Raw genomic sequence first — 11,643 nt, forward strand, 5'->3', positions numbered from 1 at the left:
TTTGAAATGCTGTGTAGCCATCACCACCATTTCCAAAATTTTTCATCCTCCTAAATGGAAACTCTGTACTCATTAAAGAATTTCTCATTCCTTTCTCTCCTCAGTCTTTGTAACCTCTATTCTACCTGCTAGCTCTATGAATTTGTGTAGTCTAGGTATTTGTGTAATTGTACAATATCTGTCCTTTTGCAACTGGCTTATTTCACTTAGCATAATGTTTTTCAAGTTCATCCATGTTGTAGCAGATGTTGGTACTGAGTCACACTGGCATTCCTGCTGTTTTCTTTTCTTTTTTTTTTTTTTTAAGATTTTATTTATTTATTTGACAGACAGAGATCACAAGTAGGCAGAGAGACAGGCAGAGAGAAGGGGGGAAGCAGGCTCCCCACCGAGCAGAGAGCTCGGGGCTCGATCCCAGGACACTGAGATCATGACCTGAGCCGAAGGCAGAGGCCCAACCACTGAGCCACCCAGGCGTCCCTGTTTTATTTCTTTTAAAGATTTTTAAAATTTGTTTAGAGAAAGAAAACACGTGCATGTGCATGCATGAGTGTGGGGGAAGGGCAGAGGGAGAGGAAGAGGGAGAGAAGCAGACTCCCCACTGAGCACAGAGGCTGACATGGGGTTATCACCACCCAAGCCAAAATCAAGAGTGCTCAAAAGAGCAAACCATCTGTTGTTTTAATAACAGCCATCCTCATGGATGTGAAGTAGTATCTCATCATGGTTTTGATTTGCATTTCCATAACGATTAAGGATGTTGAGCATCTTTTCATGTGCTTATTGGACATTTGCATCTCTTCTTTGGAGAAATGTCTTTTCAAGTCCTTTGCCCATTTAAAAAAATTTTTTTTTAATTTTTTTCTTTTAAAGATTTTATTTATTTATTTGAGAGAGAGACAGTGAGAGAGCATGAGTGAGGAGAAGGTCAGAGAGAGAAGCAGACTCCCCGTGGAGCTGGGAGCCTGATGTGGGACTCGATCCCGCGACTCCGGGATCATGACCTGAGCCGAAGGCAGTCGTCCAACCAACTGAGCCACCCAGGCGTCCCCATTTTTTATTTTTTAAAAAGAGATTTTATTTATTTGAGGGAGATTGAGTGAGAGAGAGTGAGCCTGAGGGGTGGGGGGCTTGTGAAGAGGGAGAAGCAGAGCAGGGAGCTTGACACGGGCTCTACCCAGGACCCTGGGATGACAACCTGAGCTGAAGGCAGACACCCAACTGATGAGCCACCCAGGCACCCCTGAACTGGTTTTTTTGGGGGGCTCAAACTCACAACCCCAAGATCAAGAGTTGAATGCTCTACAGACTGATCCATCCAGGTGCCCCATGGGGGTTTTTGTTTGTTTTGCTTTTTCTTGTTGAGTTGTAGTTTTTATATATTCTGAATATTAATCCCTTATCAGATGTGATTTGCAAATATCTTCTCCCATTCTGTGGGTTTTTTCACTCTCTTGATAGGGTCCTTTGATGCACACAAAATTTTATAATTTTTAAAAATTCGGCTCCAAGCCCAGCATGGAGCCCAACATAGGGCTTGAACTGACCAATGTGAGATCAAGGCCTAAGTTGAGATCCAGAGCGGGCACTCAACCAACCGAACTATCCAGGCACCCCCAAAAGTTTTAATTTTGATGAGGATCTACTTTATCTATTTTTTCTTTTTTTACCTGTGCCTTTATGATCATATCCAAGATATCATTACCAAGTGAAATGTCATGAAGATTTTTCCCTATGTTTTAAGAGTTTCATAGTTTTAGCCCTTAAGTTTAGATCTTTGATCTTCTTTGAGTTAATTTTTTAAAGATTTATTTATTTTGGAGAGAGAGAGAGAGTAAGCGAACAAGTGGGAAGGGCAGAGGAAGAGAATCTTAAGCAGATTCCATGCTGAGTGCAGAGCCCAAGGCAGGGCTTGATCTCACAACCCTGAGATCATGACCCTGAGATCACAATTTGAGCAGAAACAGAGTTGGATGCTTCACTGACTGCCACCCCCGTGCCCCACTGTGAGTTAACTTTTGAATGGGATATAATTAATGGTCCAACTTCATTCATATGCATGTGGATATCCAGTTCTCCCAGCACCATTTGTTGAAAAATAAGTTCCTTTCCCATTAAATTGTCTCGACCTCTTTGTCAAGGATTAATTGACCGTATATATGAGAGTTTATTTCTGGGCTCCCTATTCCACTGTCGGTCTTTATGCCAATACCACCCTGTTTTGATTACTGTAGATTTGTAGTAACTGTTTAACATCAGAAAGTGTGAGTCCTCCAATGTTGTTCTACATTTCCAAGATTGTTTTGGCTATTCAGGGGTTCCTTGAGATCCAGTATGAATTTTAGGATGAGTTTTTCTAATTTAACAAAAATAGGATAGGAATTGCATTGAATCTTTTTTTCCCACAGTGCTTTTCATCACCTATATACTATATATTTTACTTTCTCTGTTCTATTGTCTGTCTTCTCCATTAGAAGTTCGTTTCACTGCTTTATCCCCAATACTTAGAATTCAATAAATCCTGTTATCTGTCAAAAAAAGGAAGGAAGGAAACATTCTTATGTATGTAGCATCTGGCCCATTTCTTGACATATAAAAGATGCTCAGTTAAAACCGGTGAATAAGGTAAAATGCTATTTATATTTTTCACCTAATTCATGCTTACAGACATCTGTACATTTCTACATTAAAAGTGCTTCTCAACCGCTTGTTCTCATATTGCTTCAGAAAGAATTCTGAGATAAATTCATATAAATTTTTATACTTTAAATAATTCTAAAATTATATTTATGTACATGTATGGCATATTTTGAAGTTACCTGCAGCTGATTTTGTATCATATAGACACTTTATTTCCAAAAGTACTGTTGCTGGCTCCTTAGAACCTATGTAAAATCTAAAGGCTAGCATCATATCACATTAGATTTTTTTTAAAGGTTTTATTTATTTATTTGACGGAGAGAGTGAGAGAGAGCACACAAGTAGAAGGAGCAGCAGACAGAGGGAGAGGAAGAAGTAGGCTCCGCACTGATCAGGGAGCCCAGTGCGGGACTCAGTCCCAGGACTCTGGAATCATGTCTGAGCTGAAGGCAGCTGCTTAACCAACTGAGCCACCCAGGTGCTCATCACATTAGGCTTTTGTCTGTAAAAATAAAATAAAACTCCAATAAATAGTCTACTTAAAAAAAAAAAAAAAAAAAAAAGAACATCCCAAACAACTTTGTGACCATTTGATGTAAGGTCTTTTAAATCCCTCCTTTTTAAAAGAACAACAGCTCTTGCCAAGGCCCCTGACCACCTTGCATGTCTCTACCCAGCCATGTAGGAAAGGCTTGACTGCAGTCTGAGTCATGGCAGAACGCCTGGGAATCTTCCTGGAGCAAGGTCACAATCTTTTTTTGTTGGTTTGAGAGAAAGAGAGAGAGACAGAAAGAGAGAGAGGGAGGTGGTGGGGGAGGTTAGGGAGAGAGAATCTTAAAGAGCAGGGCTCAGTCTCATGACCCTGAGATCATGACCTGAACCAAAATCAAGAGTTGGATGCTTAACTGACTGAGCCACCCAAGTGCCCCAGGTCCTTATCTCTTGGGAAACTTCCACAAAAATGTTTCTCTTCCATTTCTCTGGTTTCGGTGGAGACTAATGCTTTTCATGTTGCCCTCCCCTTTCCCTGCATCCCCTCACCACCTTAGGGTACAGCGGTGGGCTTCTTCTTCTTCTTCTTTTTTTTGACAGAGAGAGACATAGAGAGCGCGAACACAAGCAGGGGGAGTGGAAGAGGGAGAAGCAAGCTTCCACTGAGCTGAAGCGTAAAGCTGATTTGTTAATTCAGAGTCACACATCACTCAGGACATCCATGGTTAATTGATCTCTGGGACTAGGGATGTTGTCTCATGGGCATAAGATCCTGCTGATCTTGCTTTTGCTGTCTTCTAAGTAAAATAAATGGTCTAAATCCAAATAGATGCTTTTTCTCCTTACTGACCTTATCTACAGAAATGTGGCACTGCCACCAGCTGTGACTTAGCTGCTTGAAACACTTCATATTTACACATTTACATTGTCTCTCATGACATGATTTATCACCAGGTCCCTTAAGCCACTCTTACAACATGACAAGCATATAAATCTAACAACAGCCCAATTCTAGAGTTAATATAAAAAGAACATTTTATTACTCAAAAACCAAATTGAGGTTTCACAGGGTAAAATAATTGTAGCAGCTGTCATTAGATATTTTATATATATAGGTATATGTATGTGTGTGTGTATATGTGTATATAGGTATATACACATATGAGTTAAAGTGATACCTTGAGGGGCACCTGGGTGGCTCGGTGGGTTAAGCCTCTGCCTTCAGCTCAGGTCATGATCTCAGGTCCTGGGATTGAGCCCGGCATTGGGCTCTCTGCTCAGCGGTGAGCCTGCTTCCTCCTCTCTCTCTGCCAGCCTCCCTGCCTACTTGTGATCTCTCTCTGTCAAATAAATAAATAAAATCTTAAAAAAAAAAAAAAGTGATACCTTGAAGACAATGTGAGACACATTCAAAAGTGTTGCATGGGAAGAAAATCACAATATGTAATCTGTGTTATTATTTCGCAATTTAAATGCATGTATAAATGTGAAACAAATTACAAGGGAACACAGAAAGGAAATGTGTTTTGAGGTAATCGGACCATGGGATGATTGCTTACTTTTTTCTTGTAATGTTTGTGTGATCCAAATGAGAGAAATTACCTTTAAAACACCATCATTAAAAAAACAAAACAAAACAAAACAAAAAAACACCATCATTTTAGCAAAGTTCTTGCGGAGATCATACTGGTAGTCTCAAAACAGGACAAGCACGAAAGTCATAGAGGCTACTGTTAATTTTTATTATCTCCTCATTCAGGTTGTCACTAGATTCATCAAAGAATTATCAAGCACTTTCTGCAGGCCAGGGTCCGTGCTAAGCATCTTACACAGATTACACAGATAAGCACAACAGGTACTATTTTTATCACTTCATGGAGAGGGTTCATTAGCTTGCTTTAGGGGTCACATGCCTAGCCTGAGATGAAGCTAGGATTTCAAGTAGGCAAACTGACTCCAGAGCTGTGGGATGTAATGGGAGGTAATCTTCATGGAGCCAAGGTGAACTGAAATGATGCTGTAATCTAACTCTACACTCTGGCACCTTAGGGGGACAAAAACTTGTGCACAATTCTTTCTCATGACTTTAGCATTTCAATTAGATATGTGTGTCCAAATTACTCTTACAGTTTGAAAGCTAGATCTAAGACTACAGTAAGCTAGATCTGAGACTGGATGTCTGCAGTTTATCATGTGCCAATACGGTTCATTTACAAAACAAAAGTTTGCTACATTCAAACTCGCTGTAACTTCATTCTACTTAATTTTTTAATTATAATTTTTTTTTTTAAATCACATTTTACTTTAACTCTGTGTAACCTGCAGAAATCTTTGACCAAAAGGAAAACTTTTTGTTGTTGTTGCTTGTTTCCTTTTCTTTATGGTCAGTTAGGTACCATGTAGGTGATAAAAACTGAAAATGGAGAAAATAGATTTAAAAATGGAAAACCAAATGAGCAGTGAAGAGATTGAGAAGGGAAAAGTTCTGAGACAAAAGGAGACAGGAAAAGTAAGGGGGAATAAGTTAGGCTGGAAAAGAGAAAGGACTGGGATGGCGAGGGAGGAGGCTCTTTAGGTCAGAAGCAACCTACTTTCTTCTAAGTTCTCACCACGGATAAATCAACAGATTCAGATGCCTGACCTTGCAAATGTCCTTCAGCTGTTTACAGTTGTCCGCGATTCCCCAGCGACTCCATTCGTACCTTTAGTTTCCACCGGCCCAAGGAGCTACTGCAGACGTTTTAAGTTTTCAGAGCTGCTGTCGCAGACCACAAAGAAGCCTTCACTCTCCTCTTTCAGGGAGGCTCAAGATTGCCTACACTGTTGCCTGTAGGCACATTTTTATCTCAAACCACCCCTCATCCCCCCGTCTATCTTGATTTTCTGGTGCCGGAGAGTGGACGGAGATGGGTACACCGGACAGGGACTAGGGTTTCGCGTTCCCTTAGGCAAGCCAAATACAGAAAAGCGAGAAGAATGAGGGCGCTAAGACTGCCGGGCGCTGAAAGGCAGAAATTGGATTAGAATGGAACCGGCAACCTATGCGAGAACCAGCCTTCCGGCGACTACCGGCGGTAGAACAGCCCCCCAAACCAGCCGCGCGGCCTGTGAACCGCGCGTTACCACGGCAACCGCGAGGTCTCGCGAGACCGACGCTGCGCCTGCGCACTGCCGCTCTAGGACTGGGTCCTGAGCCTCCCTGCCCCATTCCCAAACGCGGGGCTTCTGTAGTTCGGGCCTCGCGGCTCAGTGGGCTGACACTCTCCATTGTGAGTGACAAGGTGAGATGATGAGATGCGAAGCTCTCAGGGCATTTGGAAGGCGGGGCCAGGGAGGGCGAGGGCTCTGCGCACGCGCGTCGCACGTGGCGGTGGTGCGGTTTCCTTCGTGAGTGGGAGCGGATTGCAGAGGACGTAGGGGGACTGGAGGGGCGCCCCCGGGTGGGGTCCAACCTGGGAGGCGGCGGAGGGCTGCAGGCATGCGAGGTCCAGAGGTCTTGCCCGAGACCCCTCTTTTTCCCGCCGAGCCACCCCCGTGGGAACTGGCGTACTTTCCTGCTCCGAGCCTTGGTTTACTCTCCTGTCTGGAGTTGAGCATCTGTAGGGTACGGGAGATAGTAAGAGAATGCCCACCCTGGTCCTTCAGTGCGCCACAGCCTAGAACCGGGGACGGAGCACAAAAGGTTGGCGAATTTAAGTAGTAAAGAATGAGGGCTCCAGATAAGGACGGTAAACACGGGGACTCTGGGACAGGAATGCAACCAAGGGGAGCTGCGACTGTCCTCTTCGCTACCAGATCTGGAGACCGGAGTCCTTCCTTGTTTTACTCCGGCGGATAGCAGCAACCCTGGTAGATTCTACCTCTTAAGTATTTCAGCCCCATCCCCTCTGCGGCGATTCTAGTGCAGGCCAGCATCATGCCTACTCTGGGAACCTCTTTGCGCCTTTCACTCTTGGCAAAGGAGGCTTCCAGGCCGGGAATCCGCAAAGACCTTGTTGCAATGCCTTTGAAATCATGGCGCGGCACTTCTGTTTTTATACCTTACAATTGCTTCCCATTACAAGCTTTGCAAGGACCTTCACCTCTCGTCCTTGCTTCCTTTCCCTACCTAATACCTCAGCATCTCTAGTATCTCTGCCCCAGCGACATTGAACTGAACTGAACTTCATTTCGTTAATGTTGTTCCCTGGGATACTCTTTCTACTTCTTACTCCCTTTGGCAGGCACTCTTCAGATGTAGGTTAAAACGTCACTTTCTCCAGGACCTCTTTTCTGACCCCTTAAACTAAGTTAGGCTTCTGCTATTTCCTGGACTCGACTGTGCACATCTTATTACCTGGTGATAAGTCTTTTTCATGGATGCTAAGCACCTTGAGGCCTAGTTAACTGTTTTTACTTTAATACTTTATGGCTTGGTGCGTTGTGGATAATCCAGAAATACTTGCTGAGGAAAAGTGGTTGTAGGGCTGAAGGTGGAAGGGAATAATGTGGACATGGAGGTTAGAAACTGGTGGCCTTGTTCAGCAACAGTAAGTGGTTCAGTGGTGATGTAACTATGCATGGTGGGAGAGGCCAGTGTAAGGTGAGGGCCTTGTAAGTCACCTGAAAGGGTTTGCCCTTGATCCTGTAGGTAGTGAATGCCTCCAAAACCTAGCTCAAAAGGCACCTCAACAAAGCCTTCCTGTTTTTCTCCTCTAAAACCGTTACCTTCTCATCAGTCAGTACTATTTTTGGATTATATCGTCTAAGATTCTGCTTCTTCAAACTACTTGGCTCGCAGTCCCTCCCCTCCCGATTCTGAAGACAGGAGTTCATGCCTCGCTTGCTCTCCTTCTGGGACCCACAACATACTTAAAAGGATTTCTGTGCTGTTTGAATGCTGAGGCCCATAAGCTGACTTGCAGTTTGGCAAGGGCTCTATTAGATCGTATTTGTCTTGCCCATTTTCCTGACCACCTTCAACCTGATGCCAGCCTTTACCAATCCCAACCGGATTTGGCTGAGCTACTTCCTGACTCCATGAGCTGGAGGGGAACATGGAGAAAATGGGGGATGAGGAGGGCTGTGCAGAGGGGCTGGAATGGAGGAAGCAGCATGTATGGCAGGTAGCAAGGCCCCAGCAGCACCTGAAGGAGGTTGACCCTGCCCTGAGTTGCTGAGTTTTGGATTTCTGTTAGAATGTGACTTACTTAGTGCAGTGGAGACCAGTGGAGGTCAGGAGGCCATTTCTCATGGCTGTCCAGGGTCAAGAGGCATCCTGTCCTACCCCACCTGCTGTAACCCTGTTCTGGATCAGATTCACCTGGACGGTTTTGTTTTTGTTTTTGTTTTTTCACAAATACAGGTGCCCTGGTCCTATTCTCAGGGATTCTAGTTCAGTATATCTGGGATAAGGACCAACCATCTGGATGTTTTAAAAGGTAGCAGGTTATTTTTGAGGTACAGCCAGGATTGAAAAAGCATAAACTTTGGGTTTGGAAAACCAGTTGCGACTTTTAACCTCTTCCCCCACACATTGGGCAATTCTGTAGGAATTTTGTGAGAATCAAGTTAATACATGGAGAAAATGCCTTCTAAATTCTGACACACTCCGTGAAGATGCCTGCTCTTTACCATCAGTAGCCAGCCTGGTGAGTGGAAGTTTAATTGTGCATGGGGCATTTGGAGGAAGGCAGGCCTCAGTGGGACAAATGACCACCTGGAATGAGGGACTGTCTGGATGGAGAGATCACCTGAAAATAGGGACAGTTCCAGATGCCAGACTTCTCAGGGGGCTGGCTCATTTAACTTCCTTCAGTTTTGCCACGCAGGTCACTGTAGTTCTTAGCTGAGCACCAGGATTTAGTGAGGAATAAAACTGAGGGAAGAGAAACACGCTTGTTCTGGGAAGCAGAGCCAGGATATGTTCCCTACGTCAGTTGTTTGTAACATTTTCCCAAAAAGAATCCTTACTTTTCTTTAACAGATTAGTGTTTTTAAGTTTCATTGCAAAATTTCCCTAGTTTTCATCAAGTTGCCAGCTACAGAAGCTGTGAGCTTAAGAAGGGGGAATATACACCTGTGTACATAGGAGATGTTTAAGGACGGATATACAAGCAGCTTAGAGTCCAGGGAGGGAGGGAGACTTCTAAAAGGGTATAGAATGAAAGTATCATTGGAATTTCTGATCGGGTGCATAGATTACTATTCTGGTTCTTGAACACCCACACCTGGCTGATGAAGAGCAGAGGCTCCCGGGCCTGCACAGCTTGGGGGCTCCATGCAGGTGGACTTGTTCACTGCCGAACCCTGTAACCAGAATGCCTGCACACGGGAGGCGCTCAAGGGGTCTTTGTGGGATGGAGGCCCAAATGGAGAGCAACTCAGAAAATGGTACTAGGGGGAGCCTGGGTGGCTCAGTGGGTTAAAGCCTCTGCCTTCGGCTCAGGTCATGACCAGGGTCCTGGGATCAAGCTCCACATCAGGCTCTCTGCTCAGCGGGGAGCCTGCTTCCCCCTCTCTCTCTGCCTGCCTCTCTGCCTACTTGTGATCTCTATCTGTCAAATAGATAAAATAAAAATCCTTAAAAAAAAAAAAAAAGAAAATGGTAACAGATTTGTAAGATTAATACTGCACAGTCATTAAAAAAGATAATCATGGACAGGTAGAAACACGGAACATTTTTAATAAAGGAAATCAGTAGAATTTCACTGCGATTGCAGTAATGCAAAATACTTATATATTACCAGTATATGAATAGACAAAGTCATGAAAAAATGGGGAGAATAAATTCCTTATTCTTAAGAGAGGCTTTTAGTGTATGGTCATGTCATTGGTTCTATAATGTCGGGCTTGCTATAGCCTATCAGGAATCAGAGTACAAATAGGATATTCTTCAACATGCATTGCTAGTGACACAAATTTACTTTGTCCTCTGCTGCTTTAGGAGAGATTTTCAGAATGGCTGCAGCTCCTCAAGCTCCAGGAAGGGGCTCTGTTCGGAAGACAAGACCTTTAACAGTAAAGACATCGTTGAATAACCCATACACTGTCTGCTGGAGCGCGCTAGACAGAGAAGACATGCACTTCATACTACAGACCCTTGAAGACAGATTTAAATCTCTTGGGCTTCAGAAGATAGAGGATAAGAAGAAAAAGAAAAAGCAGTTTTTAAAAAAACAAAGCCCAGACAAATGTAGCACAGAGGTTGGTATGAGTGAGGAGCTGAAGGAGAAACACCCAGAAGATAACGAGCAGGGGTCAGGCTGGACTCCTGTCTCTGTCAGGAAGCAGCTGGCCATTGGCGTTAATGAAGTTACCAGAGCTCTGGAAAGGAACGGGCTGCTGCTGGTACTCGTGTGTAAGTCAGCCAAGCCTGCGCTCATCACCTCACACCTGATTCAGTTAAGTCTGAGCAGATCTGTTCCTGCTTGTCAGGTTCCCCGTCTCAGCGAGACACTCGCACCGGTCATTGGCTTAAAATGTGTCCTGGCCCTGGGGTTCAGAAAGGACACCACTGCCTTTATTGATGAAGTCAAAGCCATAATTCCCCGAGTACCCAGTCTACACGTACCATGGCTCCAAGGCAGACCGGAAGAGTCCATGGAAAATTTAGACACTGCATCTTTGGAAAGCCAAGACAAAGAAATTTTGGAGACTTCCTTTGAAGACCTCTCTAAACATAAAAGGAAGCCTGTTGAAGGTCAGCAGGCTATAGTGTTACAACCCCTTAAAATAAAGAAAGTGATTCCAAACCCCAATAAGATAAGGAAACCACCCAAAGGTAAAAAAACTTCAAAGTAATTTTATCTAAACTTGTCATATCACAGAGCTGTAAAATGACGCTTTGTAAAGAAGCCTTGAAGCTAATAAAATGTGTTATTTTTACATATATTCTTGGGATACTTTTAGTAACATTTCTTTCATATGTGTAAGACTATAAATAGGCTGATGCTTAAAAACAAGTGCAGAACATTTTCAAAAGCATGAATATCAAAACAAAAATTTATTGAAACTAATGTTCATGCTTGTATAAATTCACTTTTTAAAAGGCCGGTACAATGCTTGTAAGCAAGAAATTCTGTATCCTACAACACTTGACATCTTTCTATCAAACTTGGAAAATGAGCCACAGTAAACAGGTTCTAGTTAGTAATGCAGATGAAACTGGACTGGAGATCGATCGGTTTTAAAAGAAAGATACTAAACACCAAGCAATTGTCTTAAGAAACATCAGAAAAAAAAAATTTTTTTTTTTTACTTCCTGTTGACTTGACTTCATAGGTAGGCATATGTATGAGCTTAATGTTTATAGGAAAAAGCCAGATAGTGGTATTCTGAACGGTTGAAATTCATCCCTTAACATGGGTAACTTATTTCCTTGGAAATTTAACATGGTAAAAAGTATGCTGATAATTAGGTCAAATGTAGAATTAAAAAATAAAATGAGGAGCTTGAGGTCTCAGAGATGGGTTTGTGCAATGACTGGGGTTCTTCATGTTAGGGAATGGAGTGTAATCAATCCTCTATGTC

At 43.3% G+C, this 11,643-nt stretch overlaps 1 protein-coding gene across 4 annotated transcripts; it reads left to right on the forward strand.

Annotated features, from left to right (window-relative positions):
- The first annotated feature begins 6,289 nt into the window (after positions 1–6,289).
- Positions 6,290–11,004, forward strand: RPP38 (ribonuclease P/MRP subunit p38). Of its 4 annotated transcripts, none has more exons than XM_004774838.3 (3): positions 6,304–6,413; positions 8,664–8,762; positions 10,058–11,004. In XM_004774838.3, the coding sequence occupies exon 3, from the start codon at positions 10,072–10,074 to the stop codon at positions 10,912–10,914; it is 843 nt and encodes a 280-aa protein (XP_004774895.2). In that variant the 5' UTR covers positions 6,304–6,413; positions 8,664–8,762; positions 10,058–10,071; the 3' UTR covers positions 10,915–11,004. The 4 variants fall into 4 exon arrangements, with proteins under 4 accessions (XP_004774894.2, XP_004774895.2, XP_004774896.2 ...); XM_004774839.3 differs by lacking the exon at positions 6,304–6,413 and adding an exon at positions 6,501–6,519; XM_045069118.1 differs by lacking the exon at positions 6,304–6,413 and adding an exon at positions 6,543–6,814.
- The last annotated feature ends 639 nt before the right edge of the window (positions 11,005–11,643 follow it).

Source organism: Mustela putorius, unplaced genomic scaffold, assembly GCF_011764305.1.
Source record: "Mustela putorius furo isolate JIRA1106 unplaced genomic scaffold, ASM1176430v1.1 tig00003913_pilon_pilon_pilon, whole genome shotgun sequence".
Classification (NCBI taxonomy): Eukaryota; Metazoa; Chordata; class Mammalia; order Carnivora; family Mustelidae; genus Mustela; species Mustela putorius.